This window comes from Sturnira hondurensis, unplaced genomic scaffold, assembly GCF_014824575.4.
Source record: "Sturnira hondurensis isolate 20B ecotype Veracruz unplaced genomic scaffold, ASM1482457v3 Scaffold0008640, whole genome shotgun sequence".
Taxonomy (NCBI): domain Eukaryota; kingdom Metazoa; phylum Chordata; class Mammalia; order Chiroptera; family Phyllostomidae; genus Sturnira; species Sturnira hondurensis.
In genome coordinates, this window is record NW_028081271.1 from 6,629,363 (window position 1) to 6,657,193 (window position 27,831).

A 27,831-nucleotide genomic window follows, 5' to 3' on the forward strand; every position below is an offset into this window, starting at 1 on the left:
AGCTGTGTGACCCTGAGCAAGTTCCTTAAACTCTCTGGTCTCAAGGAACTCACACCTAAAATGAGGATAAAAATAGCATTTACTTCACAGGGTTACTTTTAACTACTCAGGTAACAGCAGGGTTTCCAAACACAATTAACAAGTCATTAACCAAGGAATAGATAATATACTTCTGTGAACTAATTACCCCATTACAAAATAAATAAGGTAAATTGTGCATCCTCTACAAGACCACCCACTTCCTCACCTCTCTCTAATTATTCTAAAGCAAATCCCAGATATCATATTACTTTTTATGTAAATCCTCATCATGTATCTCTAAAAGGCAGTGCTTTTTGTTTGAATCAAAACACCATGATCAGACTTTAAAAAAAACTAATAACACCTCAATATTGTCAATGCTTAGTAGTGTTTACATTTTAACTTTGTATTATATCATTTTTTAAATGTCTCCAAGGAATCTATTGATTTCAAGTGATTGACATATCTCTTAAGTCTCTTATAGTCTTTAGTTTCCTGTTACATTTTCTTTTCTTTCAAATATTTGTTAGAGAAAGCCTTTTGCTGTCTTATAGATTTGGGTATAGTTGGGATTTTGCTGATTGCCTTTTGTAATGTCAATGTGTGCATCTGTTCCCTGTAACCCCGGTAATTTCTAGTTAAATCAGATTTGGTTTTGAGTTTTGGGAAAGGCTGTCTATTGGGAGATGTGGCGTGTACGTTCATCTAAATGTCTCTTTTTTCGAAGTTAGCAACTGCACTGAGTCTTCAGTGTGTTAGGGAACCTTTTCTGCATCTGCCCTTTGGAGAGCCAACCCTGGACTCGGCACTTCAGTACCTGGCTGGCACACTTTCTAAAAAATAACAGGTGCTCAATGTTTCCTAAATTTTTAGTGAGCTCAGTCTCAGCTCTCTCCCACTAACTCTTGGCAGATCACTGGTGAGACATTATTTAGTGAATTACATTTTCATTGTCTGTAAAATGAGGGGGTTGACTTGAACTTGGCCTCTAAGTTCCCGTCAATGATTCTATGAAATAACCATGCAAAGGTCAGGAATATCAGCTGTCTTTCTCCCGCCCTCACCCCAAGAGGTTGCAAGAAGAAATAAAAGAATCCATCCCATTCATTTACACTAAGAAAAGTTTTTGCTTTTTCCCCATTTTTCTTTTTTTACAGAAACACATTTGTTAAATAGTGCAACAAAATTGTGTTTGGAATAGAATTCAGCTTGTTGGCTGCCTATACGAAGCTGGAGCAAATAATATACAATTAAACTCAGTTCCCTTCCATGATGGAAGAGCAAATATAAATGAATGATATATGAATACATGAGTAACTGGGTAGTTTAAATTTTGCTAAAAAATGCCAAGAAAAGAAAGATAGGCCTATTGTCCATTAACTCATACATATGTTTACTAATCATCGAACTACTCTTCATCTTTAACCAAGTTTTATTTGATTCAGTTCCTAACAAAGAACAGAGAAAACAAACTGACTACCTTGAAAATAATCACAAGAAATAGTACTGATTTTTCCATATAGATGTATACCTACCTGCATATATAATACATCATATATCAGAACAAGCATATACAAGAAAAGATTCTATCGCAGTTGATCCTTGGCAGTAACAATGTAGACATTAATAAACAAAAGTAGAAAGTGTGCAACTATATTACATCATGGGCTGTATTTTCAAACACATAAAAAATAAGCTGTCTTTTGGAAAAAGTCTTCTTATGTTTTTATTTAAATTTATATTCAAACTGAAGAAAGTAGATATAAATATGACAATGTCAGAATTCAGGTTACCCTATATTTAACCATTTCAAATTGCCTAAACATTTATTCTCTAGCTCAATGGTCACAGAGTCAATGAAGGTATAATAACTTTCCAGGCACCAATTTTCAAGAGTTCTTAGTGATTCGTTAACCACATCATGGAAATAGAAGGTAAAATTTATTTTTATGGCCAACACATTTATTTTCTCGAATGTTTAAAGAAACCAGGCTTGCTTGCATCACTCACTGCTAAGTAACAGTTCTACCAGAAAGCAGAATGCCCCGTTAACGCGGGGAAATGCAGGATCAGTAGTTGAAGCCTGCAAGCAACCATAACCAATTGGTTTGGAAATGGGCATGTTAATCACAGACATCCTGTAATCAGAACACAGAAGTGTGTCCTCATAATAAAGGTAATGTTTCTTAGGGACAAGCATTATTTCATTTTTACTAATAGCACAGCACAACATCTCAATATGCTTTTTATGCTTCAAAGCTGTGGAGGCTTTTCCTGTTCCCCAAGATTATCAACATTAAAGATGAAGCAAAAACAGCCAACTGGTTAGAACACGAAGTATGCACACGTACACTGAGATGCCTACACAACTCTTTCCTCTTTGTTAGACCATGTAAAGGTTAGAATGAATTGTAAATAATTGCTTTCATTAATTTAAATATTTCTGTTCTAGAGATGCTAAACATTGCAAGGTATAGTCAAGGCTTATGATTCTAACTTCATTACATATTCCTTTATGATTAATGTCCCACAGTTGAATGTACTTTTCCCTTTGCCACGTTAAAACAATGCGATTTTGCACTTGACTCCATTACCCTTCTGGTGACAGACAAGCATAAGGTGAATTCAACTCATTTATGGCCCAACATTTCAGGAATGTGGTACACAGCTTACATCACACACTCTAAATTATTACCATCACCAGATGATCTGTTGATACCCATTTGTTACTGAACTTTTACCCTGTTTGTTATTGTCACGTTGTATGTACACAAAATATTTTTAAATGGAGATTTCTTATTTTCAATCATAAAAGTAGAGAAAAGTAGAGAAAATTAAGAGTGCAAAAAAAATAAAAATTATTTTTTAAAAAGAAAAGCCTGCTTAAAGAAGGTTATGATCGTGTAGTTCTCAAATATAATCACTTAGTGATTTAAGCTGACTTGAAATGTATCTGTTACATCCCAAATAGGTTGGCTTATTCTCAGTGAAATATTTGAGGCGGTGTCAGAGGCAGACCATAAGGTGGTCAGCATTACTACTCATTACATTACAGTTCGATTGAACAGGTTTACTCAATGAACAGTTATGGATTTAACACCCCAGACTGGTTATTCTGTCATATTTCTTCCCAGAATATTTAAAACCAAGTCCTTCTGCTGCTTTGTCAGAAAAACCACCATGTTTATGTATGTAAATGAGTTACATGCAAATATTTGCTAGAGAAACATGCAGTAGAGAAACTGGAATTCCGTTCACCTCTTCAAGCTATAGTGTCTATTCATTCTTTTGTTTTAAACAAAGGTAATTGTATTTTGTGTGTTTATGAAGCTCTCATAGCAAAGTACAGGCAATGTGTCCCAAACTAATCTGTTGCAATGGGTGTAGAAACACGTGCATAAAGGTGACATTCACTGAAGGCAAAAAAAAAAAATTCTACACGATTTCAGTTTTCTGTAGGAGAATGCTATTGAGGTGAACTCTCCAATGACAATATTCAAATGATTTATGTAAATTAATAAGGTCAAATTCTTTGGTCTGTCCACTCCAAGTGAATACTAGCGTAGGTGATAAATTATACGATGCTAACAACTGAATTTTAGAAAAAATAATGAAAGATGTTCCACTATCTCTATTCCAGTTCAAAGGGTCTTGTGTAGACTTCCTATCAGAGTCTCAGATCTCACTGAGTGCCTTTGAAAAACCGAATTTTCCCCCTTTATGACAGCTTTCAACCTCAGAAAGCCTCCAGCCTGGGCTCAGAAATACAAGCTACAGACAAGTACAAATATTCATAATTTGGATTATGAATATGCAAACATTTACAAACCCATATACAAATGTAACTGTACAAACATTTGTCAACATTCCTATCAAAATGGTATTTCTCTTCATTGCTGACCCTCACATCAACACTAGTGTTTCAATAGACACAGGGGAAGCTGGCAAAATTGATTACATCTGTAAGTGAGTAATTTTGATATTTTAAAGGAGTTTGCCTTAACAGAGGTTGATAGCTGATTAACACAACATGTTTAATAAGAGTTTGCTTTTTCGAATAGTGAGATATTTTTCACTATTTCCCTGATATTTTTCAGGGATGCAACTCACTAACCAATTTGTACTATACAACAGTCATTTGGTAATAGTAATCTAGTAGTCTTGAAAGAGTTAATTTTTCAAACAGTCTGCAAATAATTGTTACCCTGGAAAATCAGGTGCAACTAATTAAATATTTGAGTGTTGCAAGATGAAACAAAGCATTAGCTAAGGACTTTTTCCTTATTGATATTAGAGTGAGGAAACCAGTGATGAAATCCTGAATGCTTACAAGTCTCCTACTGCAAGACTTCATGAGAGAAAACCCCTGTCTTTGACTTTGGTCTTTATCAGTTGCTTTTTCCTTGTTAGTATTTTAACTAGCTATTTTCTGATAATAGTGAAGAAAACATATCAAGACTTTAAAGTTACATAACTGATTTTCAGGAGAGATACTTCACTTGGCAGGCATTTTTTAAAGGGCACACTTTCTAGTCAGTAATTTTCTTTTTGTATAAATTAACAAATGGAGTTGCATAAAGAACAGTCATGCCATCCAGTTAACAGCATTGTAACTCATTCCCAGCATCAGGGAAAAAGTGTAATATGTTTCAAAAAGAATTCAGTTAATTTGGTTAATGTTTGTAAAGGTTTGGTTATCCCAAATTCAGAATGTCAACTTAACAATTATCTCCTTAATGTTCGTTTTGACATTTACACATAAGCGAATGAATGGGTGAAGGCTTAGGGATCACACAGACACACACACACACACACGCACACACACGCACACCATCACACCACCATACAAACCATAAGTTAGTGTTTCGCACAGATGCTTGATAGAAAGAATTATCAAAGGAACATTTTACAGCAATGGATCTTAGAACTTTCTGATTCTGATTATCTAGACATAGAGATATTAAGAAATATATTCAGACCACTTTTTGTTTTTTGCTTAGAGCTGTAAATCACCAACTCATTCTAGTATGTGATAGTTTGATTGAAAAACTTTAAAATACAAGAATACATTGCTCTAATTTCCGGCAAAGTACCCTGTGTTGTAAACCTCGTAGTCGTCCCAAATAGCTATTTAGGGTAAGCTAGGGCCATCATTTATAAAATCATAGTTTACGTGCTTATTTCTTCTCCCAGACTTTCAGTATTATGAGGGCAATCAAATACTAAAATAAAGTATTAAAGAATATTGTTTTGAAATATCTATAAAAGAAAAACTTTCTGGTTTAGATATTACTTGCCCAAAATAGATTTTTCCGTCTAAAACACACTTGGCACTGTGTCTAAAGATACACGGCTCTTTGATTCTTTATTGTTTTTAACTGAATTGATGAGAGGACCAAAGACGTTAACAGGGATCAATTCAAAACAGCTGGTTAGTGACGTGAATAACAGGGATAGTCAGTGACAAAATAATAAGCCAAATGTTTAATAAGGTCACATAGAGTTTTATAGATAGGCGTTGCTTTGAAGTATTATGGTTGTTAACAACCAAATATTTTGCCATACAGTTAGGCAAAGGCCCTTTGAGGGCCTCTGCCATACAATTAGTTCTTTATCTAGTTCAATGTGCAACTTTTAATACAGAGCAACAAACATTTACAGTCATGACTACAGCTACCCAATGCCAACGCTGCCGACCGGAAACTTTGTAGTGGTGGCTGTTTATTTTCAGCCTTTCACTGTGTATGAGACACTCATCCCACTTTACCCCATTTTTTCCATTTACTCATTATCAAACACTTCATTTGCTGTCCTACTGAAAAAATCTTTAAAAAGTGGAAGAAAAAAGCCATTATTATATTTGTGGCACTCATTTGCAATTAGAAACAATTTTCACACTTTTTCCACTTGAATACGTTCAACATTTTTACTTCAAATGACCCCCTTTTCTCCCTGAACCATATTCTTCAATAGCATAAGACTTCGTATTTCTCTTGATAAGAATGAGAGACTCGTTCAAAAGGCTGATAACACATTAGCTTGGAAACTGTAGAAGCAACCTCTTAAAGAGCATACATTTCTTTTCAACCACACTATTTTTGTTGAGGTCTGGCAAGAGGGAAGCAAACATAAAAATTAGTAAGACCTTGAACAAGTGCATAATTTGCCAGGAAATGCTTTTCTTTTCTTTTTTTTATCCTCACCAGAGGACATGCTCAATGATTTTTGGAGAGAAAGGGAAGGGAGAAATATGTGAGAGAGAAACACCCATCTACTGCCTTTTATACGCACCCTAACCAGGAACCGAACGGCAACTTGGGCATGTGCCCTGACTGGGTATCAAACCTGTGACCTTTTGGTTTGCAGGACGATGTTCTAACCTACTGAGCCACAGCAGCCAAGGAGATGCTTTGCTTTTTAAAGGGGATCCACCATTATTAGGTTATTGTTGGTCGTTAATGGAGAGGGTTTGCACTTGACACTCTTGGCTACCCCATTAGTGCTACCCACAAAGAACGTCTTTGTGGCTGCACACAGGGATGCTAAAATTCTCCTGTATTCCTTCCTGAAATTTTGGTTCAGCAGTCCATAAATAATTGCATTGAGGCAGCTGTTGAAATATGCCATGTAGTAGCTGCCCACAAACAGCCACTCTGGGATGCGGGGGCCCATGCTGGCAGGGGCCGAGGCCACTGCCAGACCAATCAAGTTCAGCGGAGCCCAGCAGACAGCAAAAAGCACAAACACCACAAACATAGAGACAAAGTTCCTGAAGTCCTCGGGTTTCAGCTTGGGCGTCTCGTCAGGCTTCACCCTCCGTCTGACCCGAAGAACCAGGATCCAGATTCTCAGGTAACAGAAGACGACGATGACCATGGGGAGGACGAAGTGGAAAACCACCACGGCGATGGTGTACTTGGAGCAGATGGACTGCGCGAAGGTGCAGGAGTAGATGCGCGGGTCGTACCGCAGGGTCCCCACGCGCAAGTTGGGCATGATGGCCACCAGCGTCAACGTCCATATCAGGCACACGCAGCAGAGGGAATTCTTGTTGCTGTACAGCTTGTCATACTTGAAACTGTGGCAGATGTAGCAGTAGCGGTTGATGGCGATGCCGGTGATGCTGAAGATGGAGCCAATGACGCTCACGCCCATCAGGAAACCACTGACCTGGCAGTGCAGGTGGCCCAGGGTCCACCCGTTGTGAAACACAGAGGCCAGCACCAAGGGGTACGGGTAGACGGCCCCCACCAGGTCCGCCGCGGCCAGGCTCACCACGAATACGTTTCCTAAAGGAGAAGGATTCGGAAAGTGCAGGTCAACCCAGTATTTCATGGATGGCATTCATTTTCTTTCACGGTTTTATTTATTTATTTTTTAACAAAAGAGCTGTTTCTGCAACTTGGACAACCTGACGTCGCAGCGACTATAGGTTATGAAGGAAGTGGAGGTTGTTTTCACCAGGAAGCCAGCCCACTGGGGGCCCTTGCCCAGGCAGTTCCACGGGTCACAGCGCCCACCCCCTGCATGCCCAGAGCAAGGCATAGTCCATCTTCAAAACTGTCATCTTCCAAACGGTTTGGTTTCTCTTGTGCTTTATAAATAATCTGGAGGTCAGTATACTCCTACCACAATTTCGACCTGGGCTCTTCTGCATTACCGGAGAAACTTCATGTCATGTTATTTCGCTAGGCAGCCATGGCTTCCTTAAGTTGCAGGCTTACTACCCCTGTCTAGTTCTCAAATGGGCCTTGAATTCCTGTTCTTGGAGCACAATGGATCCCTGTCCATCACATGATAAGTAAGAGAAAAAGGCTTCCGTCCTCATCTGTCTGGTTGGGGCTATGGGCTTTAGCTTTTACTAGCTGTCCACCTGGGTCAGGGGCACCGTCTCACCAAACTCAGTCTCCCCTTCTCTAAGATGGGAGTAATGACAGAGTCTTCTTCTTGGGGGTATGATGAAGACAGAATGAGGCAATCTTTACTTTCGTGGCTCATTTGCCTTTCTCATAATTCCCTGTGCCTTAGATTTTAAAATGCTACCTGTTTTCCCAAACCCACCTTAAATAAAGATTATCTACAATTTTACTTACCTGCCCAATTCCATGGAAGAGCTTCCTCTTTTGAAGCCCCCTACCTCACCTAATTTATACCATTCTCAATTTAGTTAAAATTATAATAAAGTCCATTTTAAAAAGTTATTGAGTGCATATGACAGGTGCTGAGGAAACAGGAAGAAACAGATAGAAATCCTACGATCCTTGATTTTAGAAAAACCAACAAAATTAAAATAGACAGAAAGAAGTACCACACGAGTTTGCACGGAGAGAGAAAAGGCATCAGTAAGAAAGTGAGCTAAGCGGGTGCGGAGGAACACGCCAGGCAGAGTGATGGTATGTTTCGCCTTTTATTATACTTATTTGTAAACTTGGCTTTTCTACGTTTCTATGTGGTAGTCCCCTGAGATTATCTTCCACATATTTGTATCCTGAATAGTACCTAGTTGAGACTTGTGTTCAAATGCTTCTTGAAGTAAATTGTCATCTCCCAACATCTGAAATAAACTAGCCTTTGTACTTAAAATTTCTATATCATTGTTTTTATTCACCCGCCCCAAATCCTATTGTAAATAGTGAAGTAAAATAGCAGTTGTGACCAAAAGGCAAGTTTTTGGCATTTTATCAGGAATTTTGGATAAGTTGTCATATAAATGACTTTTTTGAAAAGTGTGCCGAGACAAAGAACTATGGCCCAGATGAAAGAACAGATCAAAGCTCCAGAAAAAGAACTAAGTGACAAAGAAATAGACAACCTATCAGATGCAGAGTTCAAAACACTGGTAATCAGGATGTTCATAGAAATGACTGAGCTGGGTCGCAGAATGGAGGAAGAAATGAAGGCTACACAAGGTGAAATAAAGGAAAATGTTCAGGAAACAAACAAGGGCAAGAAGGAAACTGGGACTCAAATCAACGGTTTGGAAGAAAAGGAAGAAGTAAATGTTCAAGCAGAACAGAATAAAGAAATAAGAATCCCCCAAAATGAGAAGAAGCTTAGGAACCCTCAGGACAACTTTAAACACTCCAACATCTGAATCATAGGGGTTCCAGAAGAAGAGGAAGAGCAAGAAATGGAAAACTCATTTGAAAAAATAATGAAAAAGAACTTTCCTGATCTGGCAAAGGAAATAGACTTGCAGGAAGTCCAGGAAGCTCAGAGAGTCCCAAAAAAGTTGGACCCAAGGAAGCACACAGCAAGGCACATCAACATCACATTACACAAGATTAAAGAGAAGGGGAGATTCTTAAAAGCAGCAAGAGAAAAGGAGACAGTCACCTACAAAGGATTTCCCATAAGACTATCAGCTGATTTCTCAAAAGAAACCTTATAGGCAAGAAGGGGCTGGAAAGAAGTATTCAAAGTCATGAAGGCAAGGACGTACATCCAAGATTACTCTCTCCTGCCCTGGCTGATATAGCTCAGTGGATTGGGCATGGGTCTGTGAAGCAAAGGGTTGCCAGTTCAATTTACAGTCAGGGAACATGCCTGGGTTGCAGGCCAGGTCCCCAGTGGGGGACACATGAGAGGCAACCGCACATTGATGTTTCTCTCCCACTCTTTCTCTTTCCCTTCCCCTCTCTCTAAAAATAAATAAAAATATTTTTTAACAAAGATCACTTTATCCAGCCAAGCTATCATTTAGAATGGAAGGGTAGATAAAGTGCTTCTTGGATAAGGTCAAGTTAAAGGAGTTCATCATCACCAAGCCCTGATCATATGAAATGTTAAAGGGGCTTACTAAGAAGTAGAAGATCTAAAACTATGAAGAGTAAAATGACAACAAACTCACAACTATCAAGAACCGAACCTAAAAAACAAAAACAAAAACTAAGCAAACAGCCCTGGCTAGTGTAGCTGGGTGGATTGAGCACAGGCTTCGAATTAAAGGGTCGCCAGTTGGATTCCCAGTCAGGACACATGCCTGGGTTGCAGGCCAGGTCACCAGTGGGGGCTAAGGGAGAGGCAACTACACATTGACATTTCTCTCCTCTCTCTTTCTCCCTCCCTTCCCCCTTCTCTAAAAATAAATAAATAAAAATCTTAAAAAAGAACTAAGCAAATAACTAGAACACACAGAAATGGAGATCACTTGGAGCATTATCAGTGGAGAGAGAATGGGGGGAAGGCATAGGGAATAAGAAGCATAAATGGTAGGCACAAAATAGACAGGGGGAAGTTAAGCATAGTACAGGAGATGGAGAAGCCGAAGAACTTAAATGTACAACTCATGGACAAGGGCTAAATGTACAACTCATGGACAAGAGGGTGCCATGCTGGAGGGGGTGGGAGTACAGGGTAGAGGGGGAGAAAGGGGAGAAAAATTGGGACAACTATAATAACATAATCATAAAATATACTTAAACAAAGAAAACAAAAGTGGTTATAATAGGCCAAATTATAGCAAATTTATTTCTCCTACAGATCAATTTCAATTACCAATGAAATATTTAAATTTCCAAATGGGCATATTTTAATTAATTTTTAACTTAACATATTTAATATTTAAAAAATAAGTATAATATATGAAATTCAGCTATAAATTAAATAGTCATCAAAACAGTACATTTTAATCCAGGACGTCTCGACAAACTTGTCTAATACAGTTTATTTTTTTTTCTTTTCTTTTTTTTAAAATTTAATTATTGTTCAAGTACATTTTAAAAGAGGTCACAAATAAAATCCCTGATGATATCAGAGATTTCTAACATGGCTTTCATCCTCTGTTCCATTTATTTCGTGGTAATTATGCTTCTTTTCAGTTCGAGTAATTATATTAATTAAATCATTGGTTTAATTTCCTTGGAACTAATCTCATTTTACAAGTGTTTGGAGAAACAAAGCGAACCATAGACTGGCCACAACGGCAGACAGTCTTCTCTGAAGATGTGACCATCAGGTAGCTCGTCGGAAGCTTGATCACATTGGTTGTATTGTGTGGGGCATGTGTGGGGGGGGAAGCTGTTTTTTTTGTCTCGTTTTCCCTCTTCTATTCCCCCCTCATCTAATACGTGTTAGAAGTTCGCCTCGCATCTCAGTATCTCAGTTACAGGATGTCATATGAGGACTATGATTCAGGTAGCATATTGAAGACCATGCAGAGATGAAGGAAGAGACCTTGTCTGTTGATGGGGAGGGTTAATGTATTTTTAGTTCTACAAGGATAGTTGCGTTATGTTAGGTCGAAGCATAATTACGATGTTTCCTTCATCTGGAAGTTAAGTATGGCACACACACACACACACACACCCCAAGTTGCCAAGGGGTGGACTGTGGTGGGTTTACACTACGCCACTTCAACTAATCTGGGACTGCGTGCCCCAGAATTCCCTTCCTGGCAGAGTTCTGTGCCAACATCGTCCACGAAGGTGCATGAGACCTGGAAGGTGGAAGTGAAGCAGGAGCCACACTTTCCCTTGCTGCTCAGAAAGCTCAGTCAGGGCACGAGGCGCTGTGGCGGGGCCATCATTAACTAACTAGTGAAATCTTAGCTGGGTGAGAGTACAAGAACCTCCTATCCTGGGCCAGATTCTCACCTTTTGTCAGTTATTTTTTCTGCTTAAAAAAAAAAAATCCCCCACACTGCAAGTCTCCTGCTGACTTCCGTTTGAACCAATACTTGCACATGGCTTTGCTGCCATGGGAATCCCAGGGAAATATGTCTCCTGTCATAAACCTTGTGAAGTGCGGGCCTTCGGGGTTCTCCCCAACAAGGTTTGGACAGCCCCAGCCCTCTTGTTCCCAGTTTGGTAATGATCAACTCCGTGCAATGATTTCCCCCAAGGGGGATCAACTTCCCTCCGTGGGCTCCTCAAAATGCAGGCTGTGGGAGCCATTGCTATGGCCAGCCGGGTCCCTGGGCTGCCTCTGCACATCCTCTCTGCGTTCTAGGCCTTCCAGCAACTGCTGCTCATGCCCTTCCCGGGTCCCCTTTGCCAGTCTGTGCATTCATCCCTGGAATTCGGATGAGAGGTGGGTGCTTGCATTTAGCTGCAGCTGCATCCTTGCCCAGAAAATGGCTCTCAGATGAATGGGTAAGGATGGCCACTGGCAGTGGAGTACGAAAGGCCAGCCCTCCTGCCGCAGGTGGTGACAACTCTTTGGCTGGATTTAGGCCCAGCAGCCTCAGCCCCATGGGTCGGGCCAAGCCCACGCTTCCCCGGAGGCCCCATTCTTGCTTGACTCCTCTGCCAGGCCTGCTCCCCTCACTTCCTCCAGGTCCCTCCCAAGAGACCTCCCTCAGCAGACCAGGAGCACAGAGCCTCCCAGCATGCTCTGGGGCTGGGTTTCTAGGCAATCTGAGACAGACCTTCAGCTCCTTGGGGACAGAGGTGGTTTCCTAATGAGGTGCCTCTCAGGCTGTATCGCTTTCTTCAAAAGCTAGAGGGCTGATGTACTATCCTCAAACAACTATGCCGTGTCTTCATTTACTAATTTCTTTGAGGGTCTCTCATGGATGCTGCCTTTGTGTGACGCGGCTTTCACATTTCCTACTTACTACCTATTTTTCTTTCATCCTGGGGTAACATCTTTTAAAAACCCTCCACATGACACACTTTGAGCTCCAGCTACCATCACCCACCCACCCACCAACCTTCCAATTTCTTTTGAAAAGTTTTCCTGCTACACGAACATGTTTCTAGTTTATGTCTTTGTACTCCATGTTTTATGTGTATCTGAAAATTAAAGAGCAAAATGTTTTAGAAGTGCTGTGATAGGAAATAATCTCTTTGAAAATGGGAGCTACGGTTTATATAAGCTTAACACAGTGTCTTGCATTCTGAGAAACAGAAATTTGCTGACCATTTATATTCTGTCTTATACTGTAGTTCACAAGAAATACTTACCTACAGGAATATTCAATTCAATAAAAACCAGAAGGTCTCAATAGCAAAGCAGGTAAGCCTGCTTTTAAGCCATAAGCTCAATAACTCAAATTTATCCTCATAACCCTGGATATTTTTTAGCATCAAGTAGATTTTTCTTTTTTCTTGTTTTTCCCTCAACATTAATTCCTTCAATGTACTTGCCAGAAGTATATATAGTGCTGTAGAAAAATTAACCTTAGAAAACATGAACCAGAAAATCCAGAATTTTTTTACTCACCTGCAGCATTATTAAATTTCACTAAAATGTCTTAAGACAGAGTCCTCAGGCTTCAGGCTAACTCATTAGCCAACCTTTTCAAAAGGTTGAAATGTTAGGGTGCTGATTAAGGACCCATCGTTATAAAGGGGAGTAGATGAAACCACCCGGAGCCCTGAGTATACACAATCTTGAAAGACAATCAATCCATTCATTGCCTCTTCAGTGGCCTAGAAATTCCTGAGACTAGAAATTCCTAGAAATTCTTTTATAGAAGATAGGCATTTCTGTCAGCTAGACAATCTGAAAATTTGTAGGAAAAATAGGGGGAAATTCAAGACTCCCTGCACATATCTTACTATGTACCTCAAATATTCAAATTGTTATTTTTCAAAAGGTGCTAATAAAAAATGAGCAGAACAAGTTGCAGAGACTTCGTGAAGAGTTAAAATGACTTCTAAAGCACATATATTCAAAGTAGGGATTTAAAAAACAAAAACAGAACCATCAAATGTTAGAACTAAAAACAGGAGGTTTAATTTAGGACCATTTCACCTGCACTTAACGTACAAAATTTCCAAGAGAAAAATGATTCTGAAAGCTAGCAAAAATGAGCTCTATCTTATCCATGATTAGTTTGATGCTGAAAATTGCTACTTTCTCAGGAGATGAATAGCTGGAAGACCCCAAAACCAGATTCAGAAATCAGATCCAAACTCAATCATGCATTTAGGAGTCTGAGACAGCTGCTTTAAGATTTATTTCCAGGAGATTCTGGCAATTATTGTGGCACATTTTGAAAAATTTAGATTCCATAATAATGTACTACAGAGGCCGGGCAGAGGAGGTCACAAGACTTTAAACAATGGCTAAGCATGCAAGAGAAAAAAATCAATAAAATGTCTTCAAACATAAAAAAATAGCCTCAACTCAATGATTTCAAATATCATGGAGTGTTCCCAGAGGCAAACGACAGCGGTGTTAATGAGATACTATCAAACTGGAGATTGTCCTCAACAGTGACCTCGTTAGCTTGAAATCACTTCCAAGTCTGTACACACAAGCTATGTCATAACTGTTTGAATGGTAAGATCCTTGTCTGAGAAAGTTCCTGCAGCTTCCGAGGTTGATTCATTTTTGTTCTTTTTTAAAATGTATTTTCCAATTACTGGTGACATCCAATGTTAGCTTCAGGTGTTCAAATTAGTAATTAGGCATTTATATAATTTTTGAACTCATCACTCCAATAAGTCTAATCCCCAGGTGACACCATACACAGTTATGACAATGTTATTGACCATATTCCCTATGCTGTCCTTCACATCAGTGTAACTATTTTAGTAACTGAGGATTTTTACTTCTTTCCAAGCACTGTATTATAACAGTGTATAATATAAAGTAGTGTTAACATTTAACACTACTTTATATTAGTTTCAGGTGTACACTATAGTGGTTAGACATTGGATAAAAAAAGATGTACATACGTACACTGGAGTATTACTCAGCCATACAAAAGAATAAAATCATACCATTTGCAACAATATGGATAGATCTAGCGGGCATTACGCTAAGTGCAATAAGTCAGAGAGAGAGAAAGACAAATGCCACCTGATCTCACTTACATGTGGCACCTAAAGAACAAAATAAATGAACAAACAAAACAGCAACAGTCTCACCGATACAGAGGACAGACTGAAGGTTGCCAGATGGGATTAGGGAGCTGGGTGAATAAGGTTAAGGGATTAAGAAGCACAGATTGACAGTTACAAAACAGTCACCAGGGCGCAAAAGACAACCCGGGGAACATAGTCGATAATATTGCAATAAATCTGTATGGTGTCAGATGGGTACTGGCAACATCGGGGGGTCATTTTGTAAGTTATAGAAACATCTCACCAGAGCTGGTTCATTTTAAATTAGCAAACAGCTTGGGTACTGAAACAATCAGTCTCTCAGAGGCTGGATATTGAAATAATTAGCATCTCAGCCCCATTACAAAAGGGAAAACTGAGACCTCACAGAATTTGCATAATTTGAGAATGTCATGAAAGAGAATTAGATCCTAAATTGTCAATTTCTGACGGACTGCTCTTCTTACCATTCATATTGTCCACTTACTTTTAAAATGCACATTTAAAAAGAAACGAGCATTTAAAAAATAAAAATGACCTAAAAGAAACTAATCATAGAATGCCTACTAATATTTAATAATGCCACTATTTGTATAGTAGTTTATACCTTCAAAGTGATAAGCAGATGGATGGATGATGGATGGACGGAATCTACATTTTTCTTCTAATCATCTTTCTTGAGATAAGCACATCCATTTGGACGGATGGAGAAACTGAGACTCAGAGAGATTGAGTAACTGAACCCCAAACATACTACAAGTAAAAATATTGCAGATGTAAGACTCTACCTGGATCTTCTGATGTCAATTTCCCTGCTCTGTCCACTGTACCACACTGGGTTTTGTGCAAGGATATGAAATACTGATCACTTATCTGAAAATTTTGAGTTCCGGTTTTCCTATCTACCCAAGGAGGTGGTTATAAGGACATATAAGACAAAATGTGGGAAAGTGCTTTAAAAGCTGTATATTGCTTTATGTGTGAAAGTACAAAGCTCTGGACATTCTAAACAAAACCAAAACAAGTCCTTTTCTACTTTACCACAGAAAACAATCAAATTAGCTCTCTGTGATAAATATGACACAGAGTGTAATTCTACCAATTTGTCACTTTTATCTTCTCAAGTTTGAAAAATGTTTCAAACACAAATTAATAAATAAATTTGAAAAGTAAAACTATAGGATTAAAAAACTAAATTTCTTTAATAATTGGGATTACTTTGATATGGGTCTTGTAATACATTCATATTTTAAATGGAAATGTTTACCAAAAGATGGCCAGCAGTTTTTTCAAAGGTAGTCATGCACCAGAACCATAAAAGAAGTTTAAGTTTTATCACAAATGGTTTTGATTTACCATGAAGACCCCAGAGCAGATGGTTGAGGAATACTGTCTATTCATTCCAATAGCCTGTGTCCCAGAAGTTAGACCTCCATTACAATTCCATTTATCTTGTATCTGATGCCCATGGATGTTAATGCATCACAGAAAAGCACCATTTGCAAAGAGAGTATATGATGCAAAATAAGTATTCATGAAAAAAGAAAATTCCTGAAAGGATAAAGTGACTCAAATTTATTTTCCAAATGCACTGTCTTCATTTGTGGAGGGGGTGGGATTTGGGCAACTGGTTCGTCTATGGATAGTTTGTTTTGTTTTATGTCTTTGGCCATGAAAACCCCACGGAGCGCTGGTTTTTAAATCACCAGTAAACCACGAGACCAGCGACAGTTATGACTTCAGTTCAGACATCCTACACTGACATTGCAGGAGGGACTGTCTGCTTGTTTTAGAAATGGTTGTAACATGCCGACCTGCTTATCTCCCACCCGCCTTTGAACACCGAATTGAGGGTGGTGTGCTCACTCGTGTGAACATCTTTGGATGGGTATTGCCACACACTGAATGGCCAGGTTGGCTGCCTATGTAGGTAGGCTATTCCTCCTGAGTGGTTATATTTGGAAGGGTCTCTGCAGACCTGGAAGAGCCTGCCTCTTCCTTTGACCCACCTGGAGGCGTAAAGGTTAGCCCGCACAGGAGGCTTGCTCACGCACATCCACCATGCTTCCTCAGAAGCATGCCCAGTTCACCCCACCCAAACTCAAGAGAAGCCCCAGAGACGCGATGTATCGTGTCTCAACTGCGTGAGTCCATGGGAAGGGACCTGAATCGGGCTGCATAGTTGGTGACTCCACTCCCCTAGTTCGTTACTCCAACTGACAGTGACTGTGGCATCCACTGTTTGTACTGTGATGCTGTGACTGTCCCTAGCCACTGCTCCATATGGTTTGCCTCCAAACAAGGAGCTGGGTATCCAACCGCCGATTAGAGGTCTGGCCAGCCGGTGCCCTCTGGGTGGTCCCCCCAGCTCCCACCCAGGATAAAGCACTTTCAATGCACTGCCTGGAGAAAAACAGCAAGTTTAACTCAGGCACAAAATTAACTTAGCAATATATTACATGTGAATATGCTCTTTTATTACAACTATCTCTATTGTTAAAGTGTGAACTTGTTTAATTGGGAGGGACCATAGTTGCTTTCCCAAGCATGTTTAGGAGCCCAAAGCCCTTTTGGAACTGCATGCTAAAAACCTGAAAACTGTTCCTGACAACGAAACTAAGTAATTGCACTGTCATCCTGCCATCTAATTTCTCTCATATTTTAACAACGTTGGGAGCAATTACATGTGAAACCAAGCAATTGGTAAGTGTGTTGATGGCATGTGAAAGGCCTTCCCGAGGAACTCCCTGCAACCTGTGTCGCGTGTCTCTCAGTTTAACAAACCTCAGAAATTGCAAGCCCAGTAGTGGGGGTTTCCTCCAAGTAAAGAGAACCCAACTCTGCCCAAGTTTTCTGCCCCTTAGGGACTGAAGTCTTACTGTTTTGTGAAAAAAGAAAATCGTTGATGGGCAGTTTAAAAGTAAACCGACAGTCTGCAGTCTCTATTGGGAAAAACGACTCGCAGTCCCCAGTTTTTAAGGAAAAGGATTGGACGTTTCTTAGGAAAAGCCCATGGACGGCGGCAGGTGCCGCGTTCTGGAAGGGCTGCCATCCGGCAGAAGTTGGGGGCTGCCCGTCCAGCCTGCCTGGCCCCGGGAGCCCCTACCTGCGTTCCTCAGCTTCTTGTTCCGGTAGACGGACAGGATGACCAGGAGGTTGCCCAGGACGTCCACCACGATGGTGAAGATGAGGATGAAGGCCAGCGTGGCTGGCAGCCACGAGGGTCGCGGCCGCGGGTCCCCACCACCGTCGGGCACCTGCTGAGAGGCGTTGAGCAGCGCGCTGCTATTGCCCTTCAAGGTCCCGCCCGGCGTGTCCCACGGCCGCCCGGCCATCTCGCGGCCAGGGCAGGCGACCCCCGAGTGCGGCGCGATCCCGTTGCGCCACCTGTACGGCTTCTCCCCGCCCTCCCGTGTCTACTCCCTGTCCCAAGCGCTCCTTCGCTCCTTCGCAGTCGCCCTGTCCGCTCCACCGCCTCCTGCCGGCCGCGCTGTGCACCTGCAGCCCCAGCCTGGTGACACCTGGCGTCCCGCCTGCAGGCTGCTTGGATGGCCCAGCTCGCGGCCGGAACACGCACCACGTGCCGACAGCGCCCTCGTCCGGGTGGCCCGGGTCCAGCGGCTTGCGCTCTAAGTGGGCAATGACTCCAGAGAAGCCTTGGTCGCGCTTCAGGTCGTCTAGTTTCCTCTCTGGGACATTTCTCCAGGCTGCGACCCCTTCCTCTGACGGAGGAGCCTTAGCTACCATCTACCCCAGTGTCCTTACTGGCAAACTGGGGGTTAGGAAGTATCTAATTCATCTACCTGGTAGAGAGTAGGAGGTGAAAAAAATCAAGGAACATTTTCTGTCAGTTATGGCCCTACTGATCAATCAGAAATCATTCCCCAGCTCCCCATCCCCACTTCCATCCCACACACTGAACAGGCCAACTGCGATATTTTAAAATCATTTTACTTTAATTTTTTTTTGCCATCCATAATTTTGATCACTTTTCTGAACAGCTACCTTTGTTTTGAGATTTCTTGAACTCTGTCCTTCAAATTCAAGTGCTTGTCCTCAACTTGGGTACAGCCTCAGCTGGCTTTCCGGGGTGTCGGAATGATCATGGAGGACGCTGCCAGCTGAAATGAGTGAAGATTCCCCTGGGGGCCCTGAATCAGAGCGACTATAAACTTCCTGGGTCGCTTTCAAATGTCACGGACTGCGTAGTTTCCAAGTAGCCGCAACCTTGCTTCCACGGCCACACACGGGCAGTTCTCTTGCAGATTGCTTCGGGGCAGCAGAAATCGGAGACACCTTCTGCAGGCTCTCGCTGCCGACACCCAAGCCTATGCTTGTCACACATTCACCCTATGGCTTTAAAAAATAACTCCACTTGTCTGTGAAATCTACCACCTCAACAGTAAGTGCCAGCCACTGGGGCCATGGGAGTCAGTCTGAAAGATAAACCCAGAACTCTCCAGTACAGCAGCCAGACTCCATGAGGATGTCAGGAAATCAGGAAATCAATACATCCACCTGTATCCCCTGTAGGACTAGGGCTTCCCCCTTCCCTTTCATAGCTGGGCTACATCCACGCCTTAATGGTAAAGTCCTAGATTAAAATCAGTTCCCTTTCATTCATGAATGCACTTGTTCAGGAAGTAATTTACATACTGGGCACTGTGCTCAAAACAGTCCGCTCCCTGCACATGGCAGTGCGAACTGTGCGCAGGTTCGAGTGAGAGACGGAGGTGAAACGGACAGTCTGCAAGGAGTGAGAGCCCAGGGGAAGGGATTAACGGATGCACTATCAGGAGAATGACAGGTTTCTTCATGAATAAAGCCAGTTTAAGTTCACAGCAAAAGTGAGGGAAAGTACAGATTTCCCCTACGCCTTCTGTCCCCACACAGGCCCAGCCTCCCTATTACCTACAATCCACACCACACTGACGATTTTATCAGACTCTATTAACCTGTGCTGACACTTCATTGGCATCCGAAGTCATTAGGCTTCATTCCTGGTGTTGTACATTCTGGGGTTTGGACAACTGCATACGACACGTATCCATCATTATGGTATCATACAGGGTATTTCACTGCCCCCCAAATCCTCTGTGCTCTGCTGATTCACTCCTCCCTCCCCTCCACCCCTGGCAACCATGGGTCTTTTCCACTGTCTCCATAGTTTCGCCTTTTCCAGAATGGCACAGAGTTGGAACCATACAGTATGCAGCCTTCTCCAACTGGCTTCTTTCATTTCATTAAGTAATGTGAACTTAAGTTTCTCCCATGCCTTTTCATAGCTTGATAGCTGATTTCTTTTTAGCACTGAATAATATTCCATGTCTGAATATACCACAGTTTATTTATCCACTCACCTACCGAAGGAGGCCTTCGTTGCTTTCAACTCTGGGCAACTATGAATAAAGCTGCTAGAAACATCCCTGTGCAGGTTCTCGTGTGGACATAAGTTTTCAACTCTTGGTGTAGTAACCAGAAGAATGATTGCTGGAGCTTAAGCAAGGTATGTTTAATTGTGTAAACTATCACCGACACATATTCCAAAGTCGCTACACCATTTTGCATTCCCATCGGCAACGAAGGGAAGTCCCTGATGCTCCACACCCTCACCAGCTGAAAGCCGACAGTAAAACATGTTAAAAGAAAAATGAGATGTTACCTACTGGGGAACAATTAATCCACCTAACAGGTGATTGCTCATCAGAAACTACACCAGCTTTCTCTTGCTGTCACAACAAATTAGCTTAATCAAATTCACGTAGAGGCTTAAAACAACACTCGGTTATTATCTCACAGGGACGTGGTCCAGGAGTCCGGGTGGCGAGTGGCTCAGCTGGGCCCTCTCTTGCAGCCTCGTGAGGACAAAATAAGGTGCTCGGCAAGGCTTTGCTCCCTCCTGGGGGCTTTGGGGATGGATCTGCCTGTTCGAGCTCCATGTCGTTGTAGGACTAAGTTCATCCTTTTAATTTTAAAGCTGAATGAATAATGATAAACATTTTCTAACTTACTAGAAACTCACTACTATTTAAGTGCAAACTTAGAAGGTTTGAAGATCATGCGGTCTAATGTACAATGATCTAAAAGGTATATATTTATATACACACATATATATATAATGAAATGCTATTTTTCCAATCTTTTGCTATCCTATAGATTCCTATCTGTAAGTTTTTATAGTAACTATGGCTTTCTTAATACATTCCTGATGTTCATTTAGAGAACGCATGCCCCAGTATGAAAAATTAACAAAACATGAAGCTATTCCACAAGCCTCCTGGCATTCCTCTAAAACATTTTATTTCCCTGATTATGACTTGGGGTAAAAGACTCAGTGTAAAATGACACAGCGCCCTCTCCGCCCTAGATCCGTGACGATAGGTCCCACGGACCAGCAGACGCTAAAATATGTGGCTTGCGTCTCTAACCAGTTTTTAAAAAAATTCCAGTCAAGTATTTATCCATTGTTTACGCTGTAGAATGCTAATTAATGTACACATTTATATGATAAATAGAAGTTGCTTTTAGCAAATTTCCTGATATTTCTTCCCAGGATTATGAGCAATCCTTAGGCAAGGCAGGAAGGGGTGCAAGTGGAGATTTAGGCAACATTTGCAGGATCATACAAGGAGTCCCTTTCGTGTGTGTCTGTGTGCATGTGTGTGCACATGCTTGGGTATAACTGCACACACACATGCCCTAGGTAAGTCTTGAAACCTCCTCTGACTCCTGTAGGACCTGGGCCAGACCCTGCGGATTCGAACCTCTGCTTTCCCTCCGTCCCCATGGCCCTGAGCCAAGCTGAGTCACCATCGCCCATACAGGAATTACTGTCACAGCCCCCTAAGCAGTCCCCGGGTGCCCCTTCAGCATATTCAGAAGTCAGTGGTCTCCCCCATCCCCGCATTTAACTACATCACGCCCTTGTTTTAAAAGCAAATGAGCAAATACATCCACCCGGACCTACAACCCTTCCATGGACGCGCAGTGCTCCTCTGAGTCAAGCCCAATTCCGCACGTTTTCCAAGACCTTTCCAAACTCGGCCTTCCAGCCGTGACCTTCCTAAACTCCCTTTCCCTCACCCCGCACCTACTCCACCCTCCAACCCTGTGACCTTTCTCCAGTCCCTCCCACGTCGTATTTATCCTTTGCGCCCAGTTCCCCCACAAGTTCCTTCTGCATCCGCTTCTCTGGAATCGCTCTGACCTCACTGTGAGCTCCGCCCCTGAGTCTCGGCCTGGTTCCTGGCCCCGGCTCCTCCAGGTGCCCCTGCGCCCGCATCCTGACACCGAGCACGTGCCGTGCCGCCCCTCTCGGTTTGCTTCTTGGAATCCCATCGCCAGACCGGGAAGCAGCCCCAGTGTCTGGTACGCAGTGGACACCCACAAATATTTGTTGAATAGAATGAGAAAATAAAGGAATCCATCATTGTCTGGTGGCTTTGAGATAACATAATTTCTGTGAAATTATGTCTTTTATCATATTTGGAAACTTGCAATTCACCAGGAAAAATGCTATTTGTCAGACTAATGGATTTTTAATACATTTGTCACCCTCAAGTGATGACTTTTTTATCTTTATTTCTCCTGTCAAAAGCAAGAAGGAGGAACTATATTCTCACTCAAAGAATTTTATGCTGTTATTAGGTTAGTTAGTATGACTTTCATTTGCTTGCATGCTGTAAGATTATTGCATAACTGGAAGATGTGAACATTGCAACTCGAGAACTTAAGCTTTATTTAGGGTGTACGTGTTTTCACTAAGTGTACGTGTATCCTTATTTCAAGAGTTAATGATATGATACAATAAATAATCTTTTACTATTCCCTAATGTTATTCACATGGCTTCATTTTATGCCAATCTCAGTAAAACAGTGCTTACGGAAGAAAAGAAATAGTTTAAGGGATGTTAGGAATAGTCCAAGATTCTTGTTCACACCCATGAAAACACATGACAAAATAGTTTCATAATTAGCCTACTCTTGTGCTGTGGAGGCAGTTATAAAATACACGTACCCCATGAATCTGCTGGAAGTTGGTGGAATGGAGGGGAAAGTAGGTGCTTATCTAACCCCCCGCCCCCCGCACCGGGGTTGGGCGTGGCAGGAAGTCCTGAGACTTCCCTCCTGATTCAAAGCAGCCTCACCTGCGGACTCTGTGGGGCAAGCTCCCTCTGCCACACCACCCTCCACCCAGACACCTTGCAGGCCTGGAGAAGGCCCAAATGCCCGTAGGTTCAACATGGCGTTCCCAAGTACATGTTACTACACAATTTCTAGTAGCAAGGATGGGGTAAAAAGCTGCATAAGACTGAAAAAAACTGAGGAAACTTTCCCCCCAATTATAGGGATATGTAAGGACTTGGATGCACCAAAAGGATGGGTGTGGGTCATTTAAAAAAGATGGAGGCCACCCCAGATGTGCAGGGAGGGGGAAGGTTGACACAGCAGACTGGGAGCTTCGTCCCTCTGTGCAGAGTGCTGGAGGGGGTCTGAGAGAAACTGCCTCCTTAATGTCTCTATGAATGTACTCACCACCGCTCTGAAAAATTATTGCAAAACACTTAAATACACCCAAATGCCTCTCCTTGTTCTGTCACCTAAAGAGAAGATGCTACAATCAAAAAATTAAATAAATGTGAACATTGCCCAGGATTTGATCAGCTTCGGTCTGCCTCGGCGTACCAGCGACTTGGAGCCAGGGGTTCTCTGGTGGAGCTGAGACCTGGTCGGAAACCTGCCTTGAAGAACTTCAGTAAGTTGGCTTGATCTGAGCAGGAGTCGGGGTTCTGCCGGCGCCTCCCCCGGCTTGTACGGGGCCTGGGGCTGCATGCCACGGACGGTAGCGTGGCGAGTCCTTACGGAGCACTTGTAGAAATTCCAGGAATCGGGACCAGCCATAACCTCGAAAAGTGTGATTGTGTGCTGCCCCCATTCTGGCACACACACTGAGCATCTGAAATGGCAGTGTGTGTGAGTGTGTTGGGGACGGACACTTGTCACGTGGAGCTCGCCACATGCAAATGCTTGTGCAGGTTACCAGCGGTGTAACAGTGGTGCAGGCATCCTGGGCATGTCGACTCCGTCACATGTGTTGCCTGATGGATGAGAGATTTCACTCTGCATTCCTGTTTCCTCCTGTGAGGGAATGAGAGCGTCAGCAAGTCACGAGGGGAGAAGCTGTTTATACCTCTAATGGCAAATCACGAATAATCACTTCGTCCCCATTGCTGGTCCTCCTGAGGTTCTGCTGGTGCACAGGACTGGATCAGAATACGCCGCTCTTGTTCTGAGTTAGCGTACACAAAACTCCTAAGCAATTAGGAACACTTCCTGATTTTGATTTCCTCTGTGACTCCAAACTGTTATTTTAGTGGTAACAGACACTAGGGCTTCTTAGGGTTGGGAGAAAAAGGCACCTAACATCACAGTTCAGCTTTTACTACGGTAAGTGTGTTACTTCCTAGCATCCAACCATTGAACACACGGATACATTTGTTCCCAAAGGCGCGGCTGCTCAGACACAAGTTTTGTTCACTTTTATGAGTAGCAAAGAGTTGACACTAAACAATATTTGTTAATGCAGTTCTCAAAATAAATGGAACCGAGTAAGTGAATGGATGAGTGAATGACACAGGGGGCACCTCAGTCTCAGGAGCACTAGTATGTGGAGCCACGATGAAATGGAGAATATTAGTTCTATTTTGTTGAATGAAACAGGGTGGGGAATGAGAGGCATGACCTGTGAACTGAACCCTGGCCACTCGCCTCTCACTCTTCCTAAACCGCAGGGACTTGAACTTGCTCACCCTTCCCCTAGTGGCAAACATAATGCTTTTGTCCTTTACTGATGACAGTAGATACTCAGCAATAAGTTTTTGAATAAAAGAACAGCAAAAGTAGCTCCTTCAGACCTCACTGCACCCACGTCGAATAGTCTCCAGTGTTGAATGCACCGACTTGATAGAAAACAAGAATTCAAATGACCAAAACTCTTTGGATTAGAGTCAGGTTGTCCGATGAGCTAAACTCCTAGTTTAGGAAACTTTTGCCTGTTGTACCGTGTTCTGGGGACACTCAGCACACTAGACTTTCTCTGGATACATTTTAAAAAATAACAGACTTAAAATGTTTATTTGGTACGTTTGTTTGATGATAACAACGTCATCATCGTCATCAACAACAGAGCATTTCTGGAAAATCTATGTTGTGCCTGAACTTCTGTTTTGGTCTGTGGGTAGGAGCTTTGAGGCCACACAGAACCAGAGCTTCAAAGTTCAGGGGCAACGCTGATCTGCGGTGTGAACTTCAGAAAGTCACCGCCCCTCGGCCTCGACACATGCATGCAGAATGTGTCGGGGCTCTCAGGAAGGGCCCCCCTCATTCAGGTTGTCGGTTCGGACTCCACACAACTTCTGTGGGGCTCTCGTGCACCTCCTTTTCAGCGGGGGAAACTGAGTTAAGTAGGAGAAGTTAAGTGGTTGGGGTTCAACATCCTGGAGTTTAAAAGTGGCCGGGCTCTGCTCTCGGGCTCAGAAAGCTGCCTGCCCCCTCCACCTGCCCCTGACGGCTGAAGGCTAACCGTGCAAACGCAGCAAAGTGCAACTGTGAGACAGGCCGAGGGGGTTCACACATTCGGGATGAGTTGTCCCCTTTCCTATGCGGTTCCCCCCTTATCCTGGAGCTGTTAGGTGGTCTCCATAAACGTTAAAGGGAACTGAAGCAATCGTTATCTGACAGTGTGAGGCTTCCATTTTTACCCCTTGAGATGATTGGACAATGGCTCTGCTCTGAAACCACTGCACTCCTATGTATCATCGCTGCCGCGCAGATCCTGCATGATTAGCTCTTTACAAGATGTGTTTGGTCTGATGACATTTTCATTCAAACGCGTAACCCAATTTCCTGCTCCCCTGCGTCGAGTGTTAAGTTGAAAACACAGACTCTTAGTTGGCCACACTCCGTAACTGCGACAAGTGCATTAATTACCTCAGTGCTGGCACAAGCAGAGGGTCTCTTGGCAAAAATAAATAAATAAATAAATAAATAATACATGTCATTCTTTTCAAGTGGCTCATTTCTGTTTGCAGTAGAGGCAGCAACCTGCGGGCGAGGAAATGATATTCTGACAAACTCTCTCTCTCAGCTGGTGCACTAATTGAAATGGAACCTAATGCCTTTGATGAAATGCAATCAGAAATGACACAGAATGTGTCTGCAAAGGAGTAAGAGCAGCGCACGCTGACCTTCACACAGGGGCTGACCAGATTCCGGCAGGTCAGGGGAACTGGGGGCAGCGGTGGAGGGGGTGGGAGAGGTTTCTGGGTCTGAGAGGTGACGAACCCCGGTGATGCGTTCATATGAAGTCACTGAGACCCGAACTAAAATGAAAGCTCCTTTTACAAAGATGACCCGGTTCTTGTCTAGACTTCATTTTTCATAGGACAAATTCACAGGAAAAGAGAGCAGGATTCTCAAGAGATCTCTATACTGGAGCAGGTTTACCCTCCAACACTCTGGGCATTTGGGAGGAGCCGGGGGCATCAAAATACACAGCTGGTCTGAGCAGCCCTGACCCTTCATGCCACTGACCCATAAAATATGACCATCCCCTACATATGCCGTGACATGGAGAAGGGCAGGGGAAAAACACGGTCATAGAAACATCTCAGGAGACCACTATGTCTACGTACGGACGTGCAGGCACACACACATCTCTCCTTTATAGTACCAGAATTTTGTTCTAGACTATGTAATATCTGAAAACAAATAATCCACAAATCTCGAAGTCTGTCCTGAAGAAGAGCCAAAAATGAATATATGAAGATGTTAACGTTGGGACTGCCGTGAAAAACTGAAAACATCTTAAATGTAGTAACATAGATAAATTATAAATCCACACTATGAAATATGCAGCTCTTTAAAAAAGCATTTTCTTTATGATCCTAAAAAGGGTCATTTATACTGTGCAGTGGGAAAAGCAGGGCAAAATTGGATAAAAGACACCGAGTTTATAAACTAAATGTAGGTAGTGCCCTCAGAAAATAAGATTAGATTATAGACACAACAAGAAAATGTATTTGTTTCAGGTTGATAGGATTATAATCCTGTACTTTTTCAAAAACTCTTTGAAGCCAAAAACAATGTGATTTATAAAATGGCAATTTGAAAAAAAAACTTTATTATATTCTAGAAATCTAGAAACCTTACGAAAATTGTCTGTTGGGGTCATTTAGATTCTACTCTATGCCTGCAGATTACATGTTTGGGAACGCAGTACACATGTCTTTTATGAATTTTTAAAAAATGAAGTATACAAATCACATCAAAATACTTCCTTCCTGTGCAGGTGAACGACCTAATGAAGAGACTGACTGCGACCCACTGTCTGGTGAGGATCGGAGCAGATGGAAACGTCAGCATGAAAATTCTAAAGGGCTCCGTGGCGAGTCTACGCGGGGTGTGGGCGGCCCGCAAATTAGCAGGTCAGAACCTGCTCCACGTAGGAGATTCAGAATCTGCGTCACGCCCCCGCTGCGGAAATGCTAACGGGCAGCCATGGAGAGGCGCCGTGTCTCGCGCCTCTTGGAGCTTGTTCATCATGAAGTACGATGATTAATAAAGCACCTTTCAAAACTCTTAAAATGCTAACGTTTGGATGTTTTAAACCGTTGTTTAGATTATTGTGCTTAATTCGAGAAGGATCCCAGAATTATTAGAGGAAACCAAGAAGAGCGATATCCGTGAGTGTGCCTGGCAGCGTCTGGCACGTAGCGAAAAAGTGCAATGAATAGTTGTTAGACAAATGAATACATCCAGAACCCCTCGTATGAAACGAGGGGTTTGAAGGGCATGAAGCACGGAAATAAGTTACGTGAGAAGGACGTTCAGTATGTTCCTGTCTTAACTTGCCACCGACTTCCATCAGCAGCAATGCAACCTCGGGATCACATTTACACGGTCTTCAAGTTACTCACGTCCAACTCTTGAAACCTCTGTTGAAACCGGAGGCTCTTAATCCCGAGCAGGGGCCCAG

The 27,831-nt window shown here is 42.3% G+C and overlaps 1 protein-coding gene across 1 annotated transcript; it reads right to left on the bottom strand.

Annotated features, from left to right (window-relative positions):
• Nucleotides 1-6,378: 6,378 nt before the first annotated feature.
• MTNR1A (melatonin receptor 1A) lies at nucleotides 6,379-18,186 on the bottom strand. The gene is made up of 2 exons (XM_037055067.1): nucleotides 17,902-18,186; nucleotides 6,379-7,310 (listed from the first exon to the last, which is right to left on the bottom strand). The coding sequence occupies exons 1-2, from the start codon at nucleotides 18,128-18,130 to the stop codon at nucleotides 6,439-6,441; spliced, it is 1,101 nt and encodes a 366-aa protein (XP_036910962.1). The 5' UTR covers nucleotides 18,131-18,186; the 3' UTR covers nucleotides 6,379-6,438.
• Between the last annotated feature and the right edge of the window lie 9,645 nt (nucleotides 18,187-27,831).

Coding starts and splice junctions, on each gene's coding strand:
- MTNR1A (XM_037055067.1), bottom strand. CDS start 18,130: ATGGCCGGGCGGCCGTGGGACACGCCGGGCGGGACCTTGAAGGGCAAT. Junction 7,311..17,901: donor CAAGAAGCTGAGGAACGCAG/GTAGGGGCTCCC, acceptor CTTCTCCTTTAG/GAAACGTATTCGTGGTGAGC.